The 22,284-nt window shown below is 37.3% G+C and overlaps 2 protein-coding genes across 2 annotated transcripts in view; one reads left to right on the forward strand and one right to left on the reverse strand.

Annotated features, from left to right (window-relative positions):
• The first annotated feature begins 290 nt into the window (after positions 1-290).
• On the forward strand, positions 291-18,429 carry LOC130911208 (exosome complex component RRP46-like). The gene is made up of 6 exons (XM_057829017.1): positions 291-407; positions 998-1,111; positions 6,946-7,067; positions 7,161-7,301; positions 13,470-13,559; positions 17,575-18,429. The coding sequence occupies exons 1-6, from the start codon at positions 311-313 to the stop codon at positions 17,668-17,670; spliced, it is 660 nt and encodes a 219-aa protein (XP_057685000.1). The 5' UTR covers positions 291-310; the 3' UTR covers positions 17,671-18,429.
• The window catches only part of LOC130911207 (synapse differentiation-inducing gene protein 1-like), a 40,981-nt gene continuing 36,314 nt past the window's right edge, over positions 17,618-22,284 (reverse strand). The window contains exon 5 of the mRNA XM_057829016.1: positions 17,618-20,806. Coding sequence (XP_057684999.1) covers positions 20,651-20,806 — 156 coding nt within the window. The 3' untranslated portion in view covers positions 17,618-20,650. The remainder of the gene's footprint in view (positions 20,807-22,284) is intronic.

Below are 22,284 nucleotides of genomic sequence, written 5' to 3' on the forward strand. Positions count from 1 at the left end.
TTTGAATATAAACACGCAATGAAGCATCATTTTTAAGTATTTTGATGTTTTATTCACAGATAAGATGCATTGCCGTTCGTCAAGACTTTCTGCGTTGAGTAAACTGGAATCTAACAACTCTAAACTATAATCTGACTGAATAAAGCGTGTTAAATTTCACTAAAATTTCATTAACAAAAGACTTTAAGCACATATTTTTACACAGCTTTTTATTTATATCACAACTCGGCGCTTTTTTAACAGGATGTACTTGAATGTCCCACAGCGAGAGAATTGCGGGTTCTGACGTCATTACTTCGCGACTAACACGATGGAGGACTGTAGCGCAAATACAGTTTCTCTCAGAGAATTTGGTTGCGAGCAAAATTTACTTTCTCGTCCTGACGGTTCGGCGTCTTTCGTACAAGGTAGCTTCCAAATAAATGACTATTTTAATTAATTGGGCCTTTGAGAAGGATGTTTTTTTTTTTTTTTCTGTTATATGACGTAAACAGCTGTGTTTCTATCACTTCTTTTGATAGACGAACCAGAGCTGCTCTCAAAATGAACTGTTTTTACATTGACCACATAGTAAATTTATGCATATTACCATTTAAAACAAAACAAAATTAAAGGAACTGTTTATTAACCTTCCTACTGTTGTAACTGCATTATTATTTCATAAATATAAATCGACATGTGCTTCCATTGATAGCGATTGTTGTGGTTTTTGTTAATCAAAGTCAATGATTCATACACCACGAGAAAATTTAATCTTTCTTAATTTTATGGCCGATTTTAAGAAAAAGTTTGTCGTAGTTTTATTGATTTTTGTGAAATGTGCTATTTTAAAGAAAAGTTATTGTTTTTATCATTTTTGTATTTTTTTTTTAATGATCAGATGTGTATTTCTGAAGGGGAACAGATATTTGCTACAAATTTTGACATGTATATGTAGAGAAGTTGTGATTTTATAAGAAAATGTATTTTGTCAATTAACAAAATTATTTGTTTGAAGGGGACACTAGTGTGCTGGCGGCAGTGTATGGACCAGCTGAAGTCAAAGTCAGCAAGGAGATTTATGACCGGGCGACGCTGGAGGTGATTATACAATCCAAAGTTGGACTTCCAAGTAAGTAATGAGCTAAATTAAAATGCCATTATTAAATAAAAGGGGCATTTCTATCCTTCTACTCAATTAATTTATGGTGTATTCTGTAAAACGTGTATTACTTGGCCTTTAGGGGGCAGTATAATAAAGATAAAATGCATGCATTTGATATAATGGAACACAGACGTGCACAGTTGGGTGATTCTCATGAAGCTAACCTAAACTATATCTTTGAAGATTATACGGATATAGTCATAAAACCATGAAGTAGTTCATTTTTAGTTGAAAAATGGTTATGTCTGTTATGTGTAGGGCTGCAGCTATCGAATATTTTAGTAATCGAGTAATCGACTGAAAATTCTACCGATTAATCGAGTAATCGGATAAAACATGTTTTTATGTAAAGAGCAATTATAAATATACATGAGAAAAAAAGACATTTAATCCAACATTGAACCATTTTCAGTCAGTCAATGTCTTTATTTTCGATGTACATTGTTGAAACCAGCCAACAATTGCATCGCAGATTTGACTAGAAAGAAAATTCACTGCTTTCACTCAAAAAACTTCTAGATCTTATAAAAAGAACATATTTCTTACCTAAAAATATAATTACGCTTGATAACACACATCACTTGAAAGCTACGTGTTTTTCCCCACGTGTTTCAATTTAATTTCCATTCGTGTCAAGCTATTTTTAAGTTCTAGTTAAGTTTTAAGTTAGTCTAAACTGTAAGTACTGATAGGATTTTGAGTTTTTGCAGTGTTCAAAATAAATGTATGATACCTGCGTTATTGGAGCACATTAAAGACCAGTGCTACTTGGTGTTTTATTCAGCAATGACTACTGAGCTAAAACTGACAGTTAGCTTTATTATGTTTTAATTTTACACCCTCATCACTCTACAGCGCTGTGTCTTTACAGATTAATAAAGCCTGTATGTAAGACACGTTAGCCACGCATCGACAGTGGTCATAATCAATAGAAACCTAGCCCTCCGAAGGGCTAACGTTACGTGAGCGAGTGACAGTAACGTTATATTTATTAGCGATGAGAAGTCTACTGCTTAAAGATAGCGGCTGTTTACTAACGCTGCCCAGACGTGGCCGAGTCTGTCATTTCGCATCTAGTCCTAAATGCATGCGATATCTATGAAACGCATCGGACACTACCTGCTACCACACTAGCATCATGCGTGCGTAGTTTTTAGCAACATCGGCGTAGTTTGTAGCGGCTGTTTGCTGCAGTAAGTTTAAAAAAAAAAAAATTTTTTTTTTTTTTATTGCTTCTTCCTCTACGCACGTGACGTCAGCGCGTTGTCCCGCATTAAAAGTAGTCCGGGCAAAACGTGATGTTTAGAGCTGTCAAAATTAAAAGATTCCTCGAGGTGAATAAAATTACTCGGATCAGTTTTTAAACTCGAGTTCCTCGAGTTGCTCGAGTATTCGTTTCAGCTCTAGTTATGTGTACCATTTCTTACAAAAATTTGCGATACAAAGCTCACGATAACGATGATTGACGATATGGTGATACAACGATTATCACTACTGTATTGGCCCGAATATAAGACGGCCCTGATTAAAAAACTACCCCCTTTTTTCAAGACTCAAGTTTGAAAAAAGACTTTTTGAACACTAAATTAATTTTATACAGAAAATAATTACAGTACATCCGAAACAAATGATTTCTCAATATATTTGAGAGAAAAAGCATGTTATTTTGCCTCATTCAAATCTTAATATCTGAACATTTAAATATGTAAACTAAAGTGCAATCACATTCGTAAATGAATGGCTTCTGGTTTTTGAAATGTAACTAAACTAGTGCTGCAACGATTAATCGATTAACTCGATTTGAAAAAAATATTCAATTTATTAATAAAATATTAATATATATATTAAAATATTCAACTAATTCATTTTTCTGCTTCGAGTATTCGTTTAATTAAAGTGGCATTGTAATGGTTTATTTTGAAAAGTGTTTGCATTCAGTTTTATTGTTTTGAGTGGATACACTGCCCTCTACTCTGCCTCATTTCACATGGTTAAATCCAGCTGCTCTCCGTTAAGACCAACATAAGCTAAGTTTTTGTTTGAGCTAATCTTTTTTTAATGCATTCATAATTTAGTTTATATTTAGCCATTTTTAGTGGGAATATATGTCTGAACCATTTGTTAAGAGCTCTGTAAAAAAAAAAAAAAAAAAAAAGTTAGCATTTTAAAGGATTTAAGCTAACTTGTTCCTTTGTTGTATATAGATCCTCATTTATTTATTTTTATATGCCGGTTGAGGCTCAGCTGAGGTATTTCAATTTTTCATGTTCCTTATCCGATTACTCGATTATTTGAACTAAATAGTTCATCGATTAATCGACAACCAATCTATTTGTGATTGTGATTTGTGGCAGAACAACAAACAACAAAATTGCAATAACTGCATTAACCATCAAAGTGAAGTCTAACTGTAATTGTAGTCTTGACACAAATCAGAATAAGGAAAGAAATTGCAGTAAAATCATGCAAACTGGTTAAACTTGAGAGTAGCTGAGACTTGTCATGACAGAAAATCGCTTCAAGGATATCTGGCGCCATCTAGCGTCGTGAATGGGGAGAGTAGCTGATATCTGTCATGACAGAACATCGCTTCAATGATATCTGGCGCCATCTAGCGTCGTGAATGGGTATAATGTCTAGACCGCGGATATAAGATGACCCCCTGTTTTTCAGTCTTATTTCAATGCAAAAAACACTGTCATATATTCGGGCCAATACGGTATATTGGTCAGGAAATCATTCTAGGATATTCTACAAACAACTAATAGCCAGAAAAAAACAAAGCTTCTGTTGGAATGAGTTTATCACAAGTAGACGTCCAATCCATTTGAACTGGGTTCATTCGCTGCCACCCCTCCCACTTCAAATGGATTGAACGTCTAAGGCCGTCAGTCCTGTTTATTTTGAGTTACAGAACAGGAAGTGACCTGGGAATCACCCAAAAGAATAGGCAGTGACTCAAGCTCAACAGGAAATGACCTGTAAATACCCTAAAATGAACAGCAAGTGACCTGTAAATGCAGTGAAAATCGGACAGAATGATTGCATGCTCTGGTTTTGAATGAACGAATGTTCCCAGTCTGAATGGATTGGGCGTCGAGCATCATAAATGCAGCCTTAGAGTTAACTGAGACACTATTATGGTGGAAGATTTTGGTAGCTTGTTGGTTCCTTTTTATTTTATTTTATTTTTGACATTGACACCTTTTTAAAACGATATCTCGATTCTTGGCAGGAGCATATCGATAACCTTTTGGGATACGAAGTATCACGATACAATTGGGCAAATAAGTATTTAGTCAACCACTAATTGTGCAAGTTCTCCCACTTGAAAATATTAGAGAGGCTTGTAATTGTCAACATGGGTAAACCTCAACCATAAGAGACAGAATGTGGAAAAAAAAACAGAAAATCACACGGCTGTTGTTGGGCAACACGGACTTTCAACTCCCTCCACAGATTTTCTATTGGGGTTGAGATCTGGAGACAGGCGAGGCCACCCCAGGACCTTGAAATGCTTCTTTCGAAGCCACTCCTTTGTGGCCCTGGCTGTGTGTTTGGGATCATTGTCATGCTGAAACACCCAGCCACGTCTCATCTTCAATGCCCTTGCAGTTGGAAGGAGATTTTCTCTCGATACATGGCCCCATTCATTCTTTCCTTTACACAGATCAGTCGTCCTGGTCCCTTTGCAGAAAAACAGCCCCAAAACATGATGTTTCGACCCCCATGCTTCACAGTGGGTATGGTGTTGTTCGGATGCAATTCAGTAGTCTTTCTCCTCCAAACACGAGAACCTGTGTTTCTACCAAAAAGTTCTATTTTGGTTTCATCTGACCACAACACATTCTCCCAGTCCTCTTCGGGATCATCCAAATGCTCTCTAGCGAACCGCAGACGGGCCTGGACGTGTACTGGCTTCAGCAGGGGGACACGTCTGGCAGTGCAGGATTTGAGTCCCTGGCGGCGTATTGTGTTACTGATCGTAGCCTTTGTTACTGTGGTCCCAGCTCTCTGTAGGTCATTCACTAGGTTCCCCCGTGTGGTTCTGGGATTTTTGCTCACCGTTCTTGTTATCATTTTGACGCCACGGGGTGAGATCTTGCATGGAGTCCCAGATCGAGTAAGATTATCAGTGGTGTTGTATGTCTTCCATTTTCTAATAATTGCTGCCACAGTTGATTTCTTTACACCAAGCGTTTTACCTATTGCAGATTCAGTCTCCCCAGCTTGGTGCAGGTCTAGAAGTTTGTCTCTGGTGTTCTTTGACAGCGCTTTGGTCTTGGCCATAGTGGAGTTTGGAGTATGACTGACTGAGGTTGTGGACAGGTGTCTTTTATACCGATAATAAGTTAAAACAGGTTCCATTAATACAAGTAATGAGTGGAGCCTTGTTAGACCTCGTTAGAAGAAGTTAGACCTCGTTGACAGCCAGAAATCTTGCTTGTTTGTAGGTGACCAAATACTTATTTTCCACTCTAATTTAGAAATAAATTCTTTAAAAATCAAACAATGTGATTTTCTGTTTTTTTCTCTACATTTTGTCTCTCATGGTTGAGGTTTACCAATGTTGACAATTACTTGCCTGGTTCTGCCAGACTATTCTCCCTGTATTTTTCAAACACTGAGAGTATAGTCTGGGAACCAGCCCATTAACGGCCTCTCGAGCAGGTACAAAATCAATCGACAAATCAGATTCGTTTATTTGCGTGACATGTTCTTAACGAGCAATGTCACTCTTGCGCGTCGAAAGTCGTCTCCACAAGAACACAGATGGTGAACGGAAAGCCGAGAATATGTTCCAATCCACGGTAAGATCCGTTTTAAATGACCAAAAACACATCGACACGAGTCATTGACAACAGTCTGTCTCGCGCGAGCCATGTTGAATAAACTCCGCTCTCTTCATAGTTTACTTCCGCGCGCAAGTTCCTCGTCCTTCCCTCGTCATTTTACTAACGTCACGTCTGCCTGTCGCTGATTGGTCCACTCCGCTGTCTGTTTGCTGTGGCTTGCTCCGCCCTGGAAATTGTATCCGCGTGAATGGTGGCCAGAGTCAATAGCTGGAACAGCGGTGAGTCTGGTGTACCAGGCAAGACAATTACAGGCCTCTTTAATCTTTTCAAGTAGCAGAACTTGCACAATTGGTGGTTGACTAAATACTTATTTGCCCCACTGTATATCACCATTTCGATATTTTGTCACACCCCTATTATTTTGTATGCTTGTTTTTTTAAAACTGATTTAAGAGTCGTAAATTCATTACTGTAATGCGTCAATTAAAAACTTTGATGTTTTTAAATCAAAAGGCGTGAATGGAAGTTTTTGTGCTATTGAAATGAATGGCGAGTAGGGCCATTAGAAATGAATGGGTATGTTTTTGGCAAATTTTGGCTGAACCGTACCTTTATAGCAAAAATTGTATGGAACTTTTGTGCCCCTTAGCGCCCTGATTTTTTTTTTTTTTTTAATGTATAAATGATGTGATTTGTACAAAAATTGCAGGACAAGTACAGTTTTGATTTTTTTTTTTTTTTTCAATAAACCCATGTTTTTGGGAGTACTGTCATTCTTGGGGTGTACAACCAAAAAAGAACCAATATCGCATGATAATTTCGGTCGTTTTGGTCTTGGTGTATGAACGGTGTCGATGGGTCAAATAGTTGTGGTTGGGCGGCGCACCAGAGAAATGACATGGGGAGGGGGGGGGGGGGGGGAGAATATTATAGAGGGTAGCTTTTGCATTACATGCAAAACTACCATCAATAAGCCTCTGACTACAGAGTTTTGTATTCTTTTAGGTGTAAAGGAGCGAGCACAAGAACAATGCGTACGGGAAAGCTGCGAAGCAGCTCTGTTGCTGTCCCTTCACCCTCGCTCGTCCCTCACGCTCGTCTTACAGGAGCTCCATAATGACGGCTCGGTATCCTTTGTAGTCAGTCTTTAATCTCAGAACATAGCACATTCAGCTCCTAGAGTGGATTTGAAGTATTTTGCTTCTTGACTCGTCATTCAGCTGTTGTCCTGCTACCTGAACGCCGCCTGCATGGCGATGATGGATGCCAGCTTGCCCATGAGCTGCCTGTTTTGCGGGGTTACCTGCGCCATCCAAGCTGACGGCAAAATCGTCACTGACCCGACTGCTGCTCAGGAAGCGGTAAGTTGAGTTTGTTTTTTTGTGAAGGAGAGGGTCAGAAATGCTCCAGTCAAAATGAATTGGATGTCTAGCGCCGTCAATGGCAGCCAGTGAGCTAACGTCGACACTATTTTAATGAAAGACTTTGGTGGCAACCTGTTGGTTCCCTTTACCGTAATTTCTGGACTATAAGGCGTACCTGACGATAAGGCGCTACCAACCAAATTTGACACGAAAAACGGAATTTGTTCATAGATAAGCCGCACTGGAGTATTATCTGCAGCTTTCCTCACTTTACTATGGGATATTTACCCTAAAACATATTAACCGGTAACACGTTATTTGACAGCGGCATCATAAGACTGTCCTAAGACCAAATGAAATACCATGAAGCTTTGCAGCCAATAGTTTCAACGCTTCATTGGGGGAGACCGTCAATCTTTGCTGCCAGCTGTTGTCAACAAAGTTGTCGTCCAACGTGCCTTCAGCATGAATTGCAGCGCTACAGATGTAAATACCGTAATTTCTGGACTATTGGGCACCCCTGATTACAAGCCTCACCCAGTACATTTTTGAAGGAAACACAATTTTGTACATACACAAGCCTCTCCTGGCTATAGACCCTACTCACCAACGTCACAGAATGACGTGTCGCTGTATCCGGCCGCCATATTGTCTGTCATTGTTTATCCGTATTCTCAATGGTCTCAATTTGTCGTGCAATTTATAGTGCAATTCATGGAAGCCCCGGTGCTTTCAGACGCTGTAAACTCATTGGATGCGTTGCATAAACGGCGTTATGTGGAAAAGCTTCAGTCAATCCATTCGCCAGATCCATATTTGATGCCTAAATCGATATTTTTCAACCCGCTGTCTTCGCCGTCTCTGCCTGACATCTGCTACCCTGATATCTACAACTATCTTGTCCACAGAAACTCAGCCTATTCTCACAAAACTTTGAAAAACTTTAAGAGCAGCACTCTAAGAAACATTACCCCGTGTAACCCTTTACTTCCGATTTTCTAAAATGGTGACAATTTAAAAAAAAAAAAAAGTTGACTGCGATGGCCGACGCTTCAAGGATAGGTGGATATTGGACTATTTTTTCAATAAAAAACGCAACAACTGTGTCTGCCTCATTTGCGAAGAGACAGTCGCTGTTTTCAAAGAGTTCGATGTAACGCAATATTACCAAACAAGCTAACATGTACAACATTACAGGGAAGATACACAGCGAGAAATTATAGCAACTTGAAGCTAGTTTAATTTCACAGCAGCAGTATTTCGCAAGAGCCCGAGTGTCGAAAGAGAACGCTACAAAGGCGAGATTGTTGAAATTATGAATTAAAAAAAATATAATAAAGCAAATGTGACACACAGAAGGGCTTACTAAAATGTGTTTAAATATATTGTTCTACGTAAATCAGCCAAGGTAGCCCCCCACATTTTTACCACACCAAATCTGGGCCCCTTTGCAAAAAAGTTTGGACACCCCTGTTTAACTGATGATCCGGAGACGAGGCCAGCTTCTTTCACTCGGTACCAGGTAAATATTATTCAAAAAATAATGATGGCGGAAGAAATACACATCTTGAATTTGAAACTGTATGTTGTCGGCGATTAGCCTCGCAATGATCTTAATTGTAGTTGTCAGCCCAAAACCCTCTAAATATATATTAAATGCATTTTACCAGGTACAAAATGACTACTACATAATCTGTGGTGATCGTTTGGTGCCCAGTTTTCTCATCGAATTGCAGCAGTCCATCTCGCTCTCCTCTCCGTGTCTCTCGGGATATGGTAGAACTTCAAGTCTCTCCGTCTATCTTCTCTGTTACTGCAACCAACCGCCACACACGCCTTCACCATTTTGATTATTACGGTTAACGAGCAGAAAAACACGCCATAATAGGAGGAATTTACGTAGCGGTAATGCGTAAACACGACGAGTTGACGGACAATATGGCGCGGAGGCGTGGTTGTGACGTCATGTGAGTAGGGTCTATAAGCTGCGTGTGCCCACTTAGTAACATGAGATATTGACAAAGAAACACACAATTTTCAAAATTTTAATAACACACGTTAACTTTTCGTTCCAAACAGCGCCAGCAAACACGGCAATTATATAGCAGCGGCACGGACGTTATAAATAGCATCAGCACGGCGGTACAGCACAAATTGGGCTGGTTATTAAGAACATAAAAGTCTTTGTTAGCAATCTTCATCTTCCTCCTGTGCACTCAAACCATGGAAGTCTTCACCCTCAGTGTTGGATATGAAGACGCTCAGATACACTTTGCCACGCACCTACTCAGTCTCTCCTTCGCCGTCGCTTTCAATGTCTCCCATAATGAGGCAAATGCACTCCTGAGCCCGTGCTGTCCTCTTCGGCACACAGCAGACTGACCCCTCGAACCCCATTAGTGATGGCGGACTTCTTTCACACTGCTTCACGCTGCCAGGCTCCCCCGGCATACCTATGCAATAGCTGCTCTTCGCATGAGGCGAGTCTTGGCAAACGATCTCTTGCCGCGAGTCGTCAAAACTTCCCATACAACACGGATGGCCAATTTAATTTTTTCAAGCGTTTTCCATGATGCAGAGTTGCCAATTCTACTCATGCACAAAGACGAGGGTCTGCCACCTCTATTCATGCACAACGTACAAAGTTAAACCACCGGTCATAGCGCAAACAAGCGTCTTCCTCAACACTTTTATTCCACGTGTCTCACTCCCACATTCCATGCTCGAGCGCCCCGGGCGGTCGTCAGAAAAATGCACAAATTGGCTGCATCGTTGCACACGCCGCAGGATCCAAAATGAGGGAAATAAGTAGCAGCTTTTAGTCTGGAAATTACGGTAACAAAATTCATGTTCTCCGCTAAGTACTTCTTCCGTTACTGTTTCAGTTGTTTCAGTAATTGCTAGTTATAGTATTTGGTAAAACTTTATTTGACAGTGGCGTCATAAGACATTCATAATTATGACATGACGCTGTCATGAGCATTTATGAATACTTACAACAGATGTCTCTCAGTGTCATCCGGCAAATTATCTCACTTTTGAATGGATGTAAAAGATCTGAGCTGGACATAAAGGGAGTTAGTGACATAAAACCAGACGACACTGAATGACATTTCCATATAAGCATTCAGTAATGCACATGATAGTGTCATAATTATGACTATCTTATGACGCCGCTGTCAGATAAAATGTTACCTTTTATTCCAAACAAATCAACAATAAAGCTGCACTGGACTATAAGCCGCAGGCTTCAAAATGAGGGGAAAAAGTAGCGGCTTATAGTCCGAAAATTACGGAATATCAAATCTTGGTGGAGGCATATCGTTAACCTTAAGGGCTACGAAGTATCACAATATATCATTTTTTTGACATATTGTCACACCCCTGCTTCTAATTGTCGCCAATCTTGGGAGTCAGATTTTTTTTAAGTCACATCGATCTTGGGTGTAAAAATTCAATTTCACTGAGTGCTACAGAGTCATTTTTTTATAGTTGTAACAGAGTAAAAAAATCTAATTGTTACAGTCATAGTGTCCATAATTCTTATGTCAGGGAGTCAACATTTTTCATGATTTTGTGAGTGAAAATTTGAAGTGTCACCGAGTCCCAATTGTTCTGCCACCAAGTCAATTTTTTAAAAGTGTCACCTGGATCAAAATATTTCAAAGTATAGTTGTCCGACCAGTGTTGTTTTTGGCAGCCGTTTATATTTTTGTCTTAGTCATGTTTTAGTCATCTCAAAATGTGTTTGTCTTTGTTTAGTTTTTGTTGAAAACTCAAGACTAATTTCATCTAGTTTTATTCAACGTTCACTCCATTTTTTTTCGTCTGAAAAATAAAAAAAATAATATCTCCAACAATGAATAAATAAAGAAATATTTCAAACTATTTCGAATGAAAATTGACAGACAAGCACATATTTTAGCGTCTACAAGGACAGTGTCAACTTGGTGATAATACACACTCAGCAGGAAAACAGTACATCATTTTCAATTAATTATACCCACCTGGACGCCACAAACCATATGTAAATAAAAGTCCGAGAGTTTTCGGAAATTCTGGCTGTTAGCATTAGCCTAATGTGAACACGAATGTTATGCTAACGTTACAAGTTACATTTAGTGTGTTATGATAACTTAGCACATAACTTTAAAGGCTAAAGCAACATTGCATATTCTCTTCTGTGTGTGCAAGCCTTAAGGCTAGAGAGGACACTGCACTGGTGAGTGGGGGGTGGCAGCACGTCACATGAGTGACCCAACTAAACCCTGCTAGATGCAGGCTAACTACACATAAAATGTCAAAAATTGTGAACATGTGACAGAAACTATTACGCATTTTCGTCTCCTTCTTGTCATGTCAGACGAAAACGGACATTAGCCCTTAAATACCTGCAACATGAAGCAATTACTAGAGAATCCCAAAATTTGAAAAATTAGGTCTTTATGAAACCTTTTTTTCAAATTTGTAAAAAGAAAAGTCAAAATGAATATGTGTAATAAGCGCTCTGATATCTATAACCCTTGCTAAATCCTGTTTGTTTTTCTCATGGAACCTGCAGATGCATGTGTTGACTTGCATCCATCTTTTTTTTTTTTTTCAAAGAATTGTCAAAATTCTGAATTTGTCTCAAAATCATGAAATTTTTGGTGTATCAAATGTAATACATTTGGCAATAAAGGGTTAGGCTCTTTATATTGTTATCTCCCAAAACATTTTTAGCTCGTTATTGTCTCGTCATCGTCATAAAAAAATGTTCGCTGACGAAATATTTTCGTTACAGTCGTCATTGAAGAAAACAACACTGTGTCCTACTATGACTTTTTAACCAATAACCGATATCCAAAAATCCGATATCAAACAGTTACCGATATATGCGGTCGTGACCTTAATATATTCATTATTTTTCAATAATTTTTGCACCATGAATGCAAACGGTCTGCTCACATAACAAATCCGAAGCATCTTAGTTTGGAGACATCTAATGGTTAATAAGCATAACTGCTGTGCTAAGGACGCCACGACAAGAGGATGCTTTCCATGGTAAAGCTAATGCTAAAACAAATGCTATGCTAATGCTAAGTGTTACATTTAGAGTGTAAGGATCACACAGTAAATAGCTTAAAAGGCTAAAGCAACAGTGTATATTCTCTCATGAAAGATACATATATTTTTTACAATATTTACAAAACAGGCAGGCTTAAAGCTTCTGGTAGCAGCATGCCTTCAAGCTGCTCCAGGGTCCTTCCGGGGTCCTACGGTCTGTCGGCGGCAGCCAAAGTTGCCCACACGGTTGCCTGATCAAAATCCTTTTTTATCGTTTTTTTTTTTTTTTTTTTGTTCATCTGCGGATGGCAGATGTTAGAAAATAATTCATGTATTGGCCCGATATATTGGTTGACCTCTAATTTATACATCATCATTATTATTATTATATTTTATATACCGTATTGGCCCGAATATAAGACGGTGTTCTTTGCATTGAAATAAGACTGAAAAAGAGGGGGTCGACTTATATTAGTGGTCTAGACGTTTTTCCCATTCACAACGCTAGATGGCGCCCAATATCATTGAAGCGATGTTCTGTAATGACAGATCTCAGCTACTCTCAAATTTTAACCAGTTTGCATTATTTTATTGCAATGTTTTTCCTTATTCAGATTTGTTTCAAGACTACAATTACAGTTAGACTTCACTTTGATGGTTAATGCGGTTATTGCAATTTTGTTGTTTTATCACAATAGATTGGTTTATTTACATTTCAAAAACCAGAAGCCATTCATTTATGAATGTGATTGCACTTTAGTTTACATATCTCAATGTTCGGATATCAAGATTTGAATGAGGCAAAATAACATGCTTTTTTATCTCAAATATATTGTTATAATCATTTGTTTTGGATGTGCTGCAATTATTTTCTGTATAAAAATTAATTTGATGTTCAAAAAGTCTTTTTTCAAACTTGAGTCTTGAAAAAGAGGTGGTCGTCTTATAATCAGGGCCGTCTTATATTTGGGCCAATATGGTAATTATCACAATCAGATATTTCTGAGCGGTACCAAGTCACATTAGTCGTACATTTTTCTAACATCACTGAGTTATTCAGTCATCAAGTCGAGCATGAATTTTGCATGAAAACTGAATGCGCTCATTCTGCCTCACCAGGAGAGTCGAGCGCTGATGACCTTCGCCATTGACAGTAAAGAGCGTCAAGTGATGATGACCTCAACTAAAGGGTCGTTTTCAATGCAAGAGGTTGGTGATATTTACTGTTTTTTCCTTTTTCTTTTTAATATATTTCAAATCAATTTACAAACAAGTAAAAGATGAGAATTTTTACCGTTTTCGGCTTTTTAAAACAATCAAATAAAATTTGTAAACCTTCCACAAATGGAAAAAAAAGGAACGACAACAACAATGCTTGCTTTTTCCTTTTTTAAATTTTTATTTCATTTTACAAATTAAAAAAAAAATGAATCAGTGAGTAGAAACTATTTTTTTTTTTAGTTTAAAAAAAATTAATAAATAAAACAAAATTTAAATAAATGAGACAATACTGACATAACGCAATGGCTGCCACTTGTTTTTATTTTAAAAATATACTGTATATTTTTTAGGGTTGCAGCTATCGAGTATTTTAGTAGTCAATTAATCGATGAACTAGTTAGTTCGTGTAATCGGATGGGGAAAATAAAAATTAAAATACCTGAGCTGAGCCTCAAACGGTATTAAAAAAAAAAAAAAAAAAACGAGGATCTAAGTACAACCTAAGAACAATTGACTAACTTACATAGCAAAAGTCTGCTAGCTTAAATGGTATAAAAACTTTTTTTTTCAAATATTTCTCTTAACAAATGGTTCAAACATACAAAAAAAAAAAAAAAAAAGGCTAAATCTACCTCTAAGCTGAATTACGAGTGCATTAAAAAAAACATGAGCACAAACAAAAACTTAGCTTATGGGAGCTTAATTGGGAACAGCTGGATTCAGCCATGTGAAATGGGTTACAGTGGTATGAAAAAGTATCTGAATCTTTTGGAATTTCTCACATTTCTGCATAAAATCAACATCAAATGTGATCTGATCTTTGTCAAAATCACACAGATGTAAAATGGGGCTGTTTTGCTGCCTCATGGCATGGACAACTTGCAGTCATGAATGAAAGAATGAATTTAAAAGTTTATCAGGATGTTTTGCAGGGAAACCTGAGGTCGTCTGTCATACGGTTAAAGCTAAAAAGAGGATGGATACTTTAACAAGACAATGATCAAAACACAGAAGTAAATCAACAAAAAATTAACAATATGGAGTGGCCAAGACAAAGTCCAGACTTCAACCCCATTGCGATGCTGTGGCATGATCTAAAGACATCATCATTCATGCTAGACATCCCAGGAATCTGACTGAACTACAGCAGTTTTGTGGAGAAGAATGGGCCAAGATTAGTCCTGATCGATGTGCTAGACTGATCTGCAGCTACATGAAGCGTCTGGTTGAAATTATTGCTGCCAAAGGGTGGGGGCACAAACTATTAAATGTGATGGTTCACCTACTTATTTTAGCCCCTTCTGTCATTGTTTGCATACTATCCTCATTAAAATATGAAAACCTATAAATGTTTGGTGGTTTTGGTTAAAGCAGACACTGTTTTTTCGTCTGTGTGATTTTTGACAAAGATCAGATCACATTTGATCATGATTTTATGCAGAAATGTGAGAAATACCAAAAGGTCCAGGTATTTTTTAATACTGCTGTACATCATATTCACTGTTGCCAATAGAGGACAGTATATCCACCCAAATCAAGGACACTAAATGCAAACTAGTGATGGGAATTCCGGCTCTTTTTAGAGAGCCGGTTCTTTTGGCTCTGCTCACTAAACAAGAGCCAGCACTTTCGGCTCCCAAATGGCTCCTCGGTTTTTTTTGTTGTTGTTGCGTAAATTAATTTACTACCAAAAATAATGTAAAATTATGTGTAAAACGAATTATTAATGTTAAAAAATATATAGTATATAAAATATTTATTATTTATATGGCTTTATTTATATTCTTCTGAACATACTCAACATGGAGTGCTACAAAAAATATAAAGTACAAAAACAAAGACCCATCTCAAAACAAGGTCAGCAAAAAGTTCCAATGTCTGATTGTGTATATTTATAAGCTTTTAACTATTTACAGTAAAACAATATAAGTAAGCTTTGATTACCACTCAACAAATTATAAATTAAAATTTGTAAAACAAAAAGAAAAAAGCAGCATCCAGGTAAAAGTTTTAGCTAGTCTTTAGCGAAGATTGGCATTAAGATAAACCATATCATAACCATATATTATCTAAGTATATTTTGTATATATATATATATATATATATATATATATATATATATATATATATATATATATATATATATATATATATAATATATATATATATATTATGTATAGATGAGTATATATCTAACCCCTCCCCCTTCTCCTCACTGCAGCGCGTGTGTGTAACCCTCCCCTCCCTCTTCTACCATGGATGTTGACCAATCACGTGTGGCTTTAATCGAAGGGGGGGGGGGACCAGGAGAAAAAAAAAGTCTGCTCCTATTAGGAGCCGGCTCTAAGAGCCGGTTCGTTCGCGAACGACACATCACTAATGCAAACACTTTCAAAACAAACCAGTACAACGCCACTTCAATTAATAACTAATACTTTTCTCTCATTTCTAATTGGGCTGTCAAAATTATCGCATTAACGGGCGGTAATTAATTTTTTTAATTAATCACGTTAAAATATTTGACGCATTTAACGCACATGCCCCGCTCAAACAGATTAAAATGACAGCACAGTGTCATGTCCATTTGTTACTTGTGTTTTATGGTCTTTTGTCGCCCTCTGCTGGTGCTTGGGTGCGACTGATTTTATGGGTTTCGGCATCATGAGCGTTGTGTAATTATTGACATCAACAATGGCGAGCTGCTAGTTTATTTTTGGGTTGAAATTTTTACAAATTTTATTAAAACGAAAACATTAAGAGAGGTTTTAATACAAAATTTCGATAACTTGTACTAACATTTATCTTTTAAGAACTACAAGTCTTTCTATCCATGGATTGCTTTAACAGAATGTTAATAATGTTAATGCCATCTTGTTGATTTATTGTTATAATAAACAAATGCAGTACTTATGTACAGTATGTTGAATGTATATATCCGTCTTGTGTCTTATCTTTCCATTCCAACAATAATTTACAGAAAAATATGTCATATTTTATAGATGGTTTGAATTGTGATTAATTAATTATTAAGCTGTGATTAACTCAATTAAAAATTTTAATCGTTTGACAGCCCTAAATTACTTATTTCAACAATCTCGCAACTAGCCTTTGTTTCTCTTTCGACTCTCGGGCTCTTGCGAAATACTGCTGCTGTAAAATTAAACTAGCTTCAAGTTGCTTCAATTTCTCGCTGCATATCTTCCCTGTAATCTTGTCGTACATGTCAGCGTGTCTTGTTTGTTAATATTGCCTCATATTGAACTCTTTAAAAACAACGACTGTCTCTGCAAATGACGCAGACACACTTGTTGCATATTTTAGAGAAGAAATACAGTACTCCAATTTCCACCTATCCATGGATCGCTTTAACAGAATGTTAATAATATTAATGCCATCTTGATTTATTGTTATAATGAACAAATACAGTATTTATGTACAGTATGTTGAATGTATATATCCGTCTTGTATCTTATCTTTCCAGTCCAACAATTTACAGAAAAATATGGCATATTTTATAGATGGTTTGAATTGCGATTAATATTGATTAATTTTTAAGCTGTGATTAACTCGATTAAAATTTTTAATCGTTTGACAGCCTTAATTTCTAATTGAATTGGTCGAGTTAATTAAGATAATTTTTTTTACTTACAAAGGTAATAAAAATAATCAACATTTACAAATTAAAAACAAATGAATACAGCACCTTAGATTTTTCTTATTTTAAAAATTAAATGAATAATCTCTGATTTTTTTTTTTAATGAATAAAAATTACATTAAAAAAACATGAATAAGACAATATATTTCTCATAAATTAACTCCTTGGCTGCCAATCCATTTGGACTGGATGGGGTGGCAGCAATCAAGGACGTTATAAATTGAAGAAGATGCTCCATAACAAGGCTCCAACCTGGTTTGGATGTCTAACGTCCTTCGTGGCAGCCAATAAATTAAATGAATGTCCTATAAAGGGTTAAAAAATGTCAATTACGTGTGTTCATACAGATGCAGCAGTGCATCGCTGTCAGTCAAACAACGTCCGAGAAGATCTTCAGCTTCCACAGAGAGTCTCTCAGGCGGCGCTACTCCAAAAGCGTCTGATCTTTTTTTTGTGTTTTTTTAACTCAACGCACAAAGACCAATTTTTCTAATAAAATATTAATCAGCCACTTTGGACCTCCTCTGCTTCAGTTCACTTCCAGGCCATTTATGTTCCAAGTTTGTTTGTGTAGTGTGCGTTGTGCTTTATTAGGATAAAAGGGATGCAATGGTGCAAGTAAGATGAAAGAGGTCAACTCAAGAGGTAGGGTTCTTCATCTAAAACATAAAAAGAAGCCGACTCCGTCTTTCAAAGCAGTGCATTTTTTATTGATTTGGATTCACTGATTTTTCCTTCCACTTTATGTACAATAAACAGAAGAACTTGAGACCGGAGAAGTCCACGTGACAGAGAAACGACTCGAAAAAACGGCGGAGGAGCATAGTGGGAAGGTTGGCACTTCACTCACAGTTTTTGTATTGTGTTTGCTATTCATCAGTGCACTCTATTATTTGAAAAAAGAAAAAAAACTACACCTACTTAGAAAATGTGGACTTTTCCCTTAAAATAGTCACTGGCTTACGTTAATGGCACGCTGAAGCTCAAGCCAAGTCAGGTGAGGGATTCATGCTGGACACCTTTTCGTCTTTAGAATTGCCAAAGGAATTCTCATTGTACATCATGTAGCAAAACTCCCCCATGCAGTCTCTTTTGGCACTTTTTACGACAGCGTCCTCTCGTTTCATTTAAAAAATCTTCAAATTCAATCCAAAAATGTCCTGAATTGAAGGGTGATGATACCTTTTAACCTGAGCACTCGAGTTAGCATCTGGTGAGAAAGTGACGTGTGATACTTTATTGTACACTTAACTCTTCGGCTGCCGTTAGCAGCAATAGATGTCCGATCCATTAGGACTGGGAGAGGATGGCAGCGAACGACCGAGTCAAAAGGGTTTCGACATCTATCGTCGTCAGTGACAGCCATTGTGTTAGCCATTTTTATCTTATTTCTTTGTGTTGATTTGACTCGTTTTATTACAAGCTTTGGTCTGAATAAAAAAAAAAAAAAGATATTAATATATTGCTAGATTAACCGTAATTATTTGAGATTAATTGCAAATGCAGCCAGTGAGTTAATCTTTTCAGTCGTACATTTTTGGCGTTGATTTGACTCAAGTAAATCTGTTGCAAGTTCTGAAGTTTAAAAAGAAAAACCTTTAATAAGATTAATCCAGTAATATATTAATCATGACTGCTATTAATTACAGAATCAGCCAATGAGTTCATCTTTTTAGCCTAATTTTTGGCATTGATTTCACACAAATAAATTTGTTACAAATTTTGGTCTGAATTTGAAAAAAAAAATCGTATTAATCGATTGCTGGATTAATCGTTAATATTTTAGATTAACTCACTGGCTGCTTTTACAATTAATCTTCTCAGTCTTACATTTTGGTATTGATTTGATTTGGTATTGATTTTTTTTTTTTTTTATCTGTTGCAAGTTCTGAAGTTAAAAAGAAAAACATTTAATAAAATTAATCTAGTAACAGATTAATAATGATTGCTATTAATTGCAGAAGCAGCCAATGAGTTTATCTTTTTAGCCTAATTTTTAGGCATTTATTTGACTCAAGTAAATCTGTTCCAAATTTTGGTCTGAATTTGAAAAAAAAAAATCATATTAATGGATTGCTAGATTAATCGTAAGTATTTGAGATGAATTGCAAAAGCAGCCAGTGAGTTACTCTTTTCAGTCTTACATTTTTGGTGTTGATTTGACTCAAGTAAATCTGTTGCAAGTTCTAAAGTTAAAAAAAAAAAACATTTAATAAGATTAATCCAGTAATAGATTTTTGGTGTTGATCTGACTCAAGTAAATCTGTTAGAAGTTATGTTCTGAAGTTTAAAAAAATATTTAATAAAATGAATCTATTGCTAGATTAATCATTCTGTAATTGCAGAAGCAGCCAATGAGTATTTCAGCCAATCTAGTAGTTACATTTGGAAATTTGGAAACCCTAAATTTATGGCATTGATTTGACTCAAGTACATTTATGGCGACTGAATTTATGGCATTTATTTGACTCAAGTAAATCTGTTACATGTTCTGAAGTTAAAAAAATATATATATATTGCTAGATGGGTTAGGGGATGATAATGATTAGTTGAGATTAACTGCAAAACAGCCAACGAGATTATTTTTTTTGCCCAATTTTCTGGTATTGACTCAAGGAAATCTGTTATAGTTATTTTCCGAAAGATAAAAAAAAAACATGAGATTAATTGCAGAAGCAAAAAAAATTTTTTTTTGCTTATTTTGTGGTGTTGATTGGACTCTGGAGTTAAAAAAAAACAACAAAAAAACCCAATCAATTGATCATTTGTTAGATTAACCAAAATGAACTGAGATTAATTGCAGAAGCAGCCAATGAGTCGTCCCATTCATCTATCAATAGCAGTGAATGAGTTAAAACTTCACAAAAATATGCTAATAGCTGCAAGTAAGATAATATTTCCACTGCAAAAACGGGGATATTTGCAAATTCATTAGGGTGGCATTCACAGTAGATACGATACTAACTCAAGCGCGCAAGATATTCTGCATATGTACCACAGTATCATAACGATACGAAAAAAAATTTTTCAAGAATTGAGTTGTGGTGTGGTTTTTCAACTTCACCAGCCCACGGTGAGGTCCACCATTTTCCACTTCTATTTCGAGTTGTTCTTAACAGTGACGATGATATCTACAGTGTGTTTCTCTTCTAACTTTGGTACAGTTAAGGAGAATACAAAGGGTAGCAAGGGAGCTGCAGTTGGATAGATCAAGCGCAATTCGACTAAGGTTAGATAAAAGAATAGCTGGGAATGCACTAAGCCACGCCCCCTGACCAGGGCTTTTGACTTAGCAAAAGACCAATTGATGATAATGAAAAGTAGAAGAGCTGATGCGCTGAAATTGGAATATGTTTACAAGTACCAGTTGATGGCATGTGCGCAAGGTCCATTTTCCGTTTGCATTGAATTGCAGCCGTTTTTTTAAGGTGGTTTAGCAGACAGGTAGGAAATGAGGGCGGCGATGGCGCAGATGTAAGTGATGATGCCGAACACAATGGAGAGCACTGAGAGCCACAGGGCCTGGCGGGATGCCGCGTTGGCCCCTTGAAGGTCACCCTCGGCTGAAGCCTTGTTGGTCTGTAAAAGGATAAAAAGGTGGTTTTATTTCTTTATAATTACTGTAATTTTTCACCCTATAAGGCGCGCCTGACTGTAAGCCGTACCCTTCAAATTTGGCACGAAAACAGCATAGATAAGCCGCATTGGACTATAAGCCACAGCTGTCCTCACTGTATTATAGGACATTTACACCAAAAGCTTTTAACCGGTAACACTTTATTTGACAGCGGCATCATATGACTGTCATAAGACCAAATGAACCACCATGAAGCTTTGAACCAATTCACTGCAAAGCTTCATAGCTTCAAAAAGCTTCATTTGGCCATCACTGCTCCCTTGGGGGAGACAGTCAACCTCTGCTGCCACCTGCTGTCAACATTGTTGTCGTCCAACATGCCACTTGCCATGCATTGCAGCGCTACAGATGTAAATAACAATCATAATTCGTGTTATATACTAATTTCTTCAGTTACTGTTCCAGTTGTTTCATTAATTGCTAATTATGGTATTTGGTAACACTTTGACAGTGGTGGATAACTGTCTTTAGACAATCATAGTTATGACACTTTCATTAGCATTAACACTGGAAGTCCCGAGGTTTTTTGGGCTATAAAGAAATACCAGAAAGGCGTCAAATGATCCCGATACCAAACTGACTACTTAGCTTTGTCACACAATGGACCGCTCAAACAAGCAATCAAGCAGCCTAGGTGTGAAGGGGTGGGTTTCTCTCTGGATAGCTGCAATTCGCATCTTGAATATTTGCAAATCACGGAGATGGCCAGTCGCAGTGTTCTACAATATGATTGATATGGCAGCACTGAATCCATATGTGTTGTATCAGGCATGCATCGGAAGGCAAGAGAGGCGGGTGGACTTCTTGGTGGGTCTTGCAAAGGAATTGGCTCACTTTCATGTGGGCGCAAAGAAGGCGCAGAAGGAGAAAATGCTTCGGCAACAACCTCCAACACCTAGCCCCCCGGGAAAGGCGAAGTGTCATATGTCACCAAACCGTCCCTTGCACATAAAAAGGTTGTCCGCCCGATTGTCTGTCTGAGAGGTCCACTGTCCGACAAAGCCAAGGCAGCCCTGCTCTGCACACACAGAAGATGCTAATTGGAGCAATCCAACCCAGTGGTTTTGCGAGTGTGAATGGGAATGACTAATGAGGACCTCAATACTCACAAAAGATACGCTGATGACCCGTTTTCTGGTATCAAAAGTGATTTGTATCAACTTTAAACTCAATACAATATTTTTTTACTTTTTGGATTGTTATTTTGAAATGTAGGGGTACTTCAAGGGTTAATTCCGATTTAAACGGAAATTCGGGTTAGGTCGTCAGTGTAGGAACGGAACTTGGGGACTACATGCAAGCCCGTCAACGGGGGGGGGCGCAACCGGGTATGTTGTCCCGGGCCTCAGGACCATAGGGGCCCCAGAATGACCCTTAATTTATTTTACTTTACATTCACATATTTCTTTTATTTAAATCA

Source organism: Corythoichthys intestinalis, unplaced genomic scaffold (assembly GCF_030265065.1).
Source record: "Corythoichthys intestinalis isolate RoL2023-P3 unplaced genomic scaffold, ASM3026506v1 HiC_scaffold_23, whole genome shotgun sequence".
NCBI classification, from domain to species: Eukaryota; Metazoa; Chordata; class Actinopteri; order Syngnathiformes; family Syngnathidae; genus Corythoichthys; species Corythoichthys intestinalis.

Excerpts from the sequence above, each read along its gene's own strand:
- LOC130911208 (XM_057829017.1), top strand. The coding sequence starts at position 311 with ATGGAGGACTGTAGCGCAAATACAGTTTCTCTCAGAGAATTTGGTTGC. Across the intron at positions 1,112-6,945 it reads ATCCAAAGTTGGACTTCCAA|GTGTAAAGGAGCGAGCACAA; the intron begins GTAAGTAATGAG and ends GTATTCTTTTAG. Across the intron at positions 7,302-13,469 it reads CGACTGCTGCTCAGGAAGCG|GAGAGTCGAGCGCTGATGAC; the intron begins GTAAGTTGAGTT and ends CTGCCTCACCAG.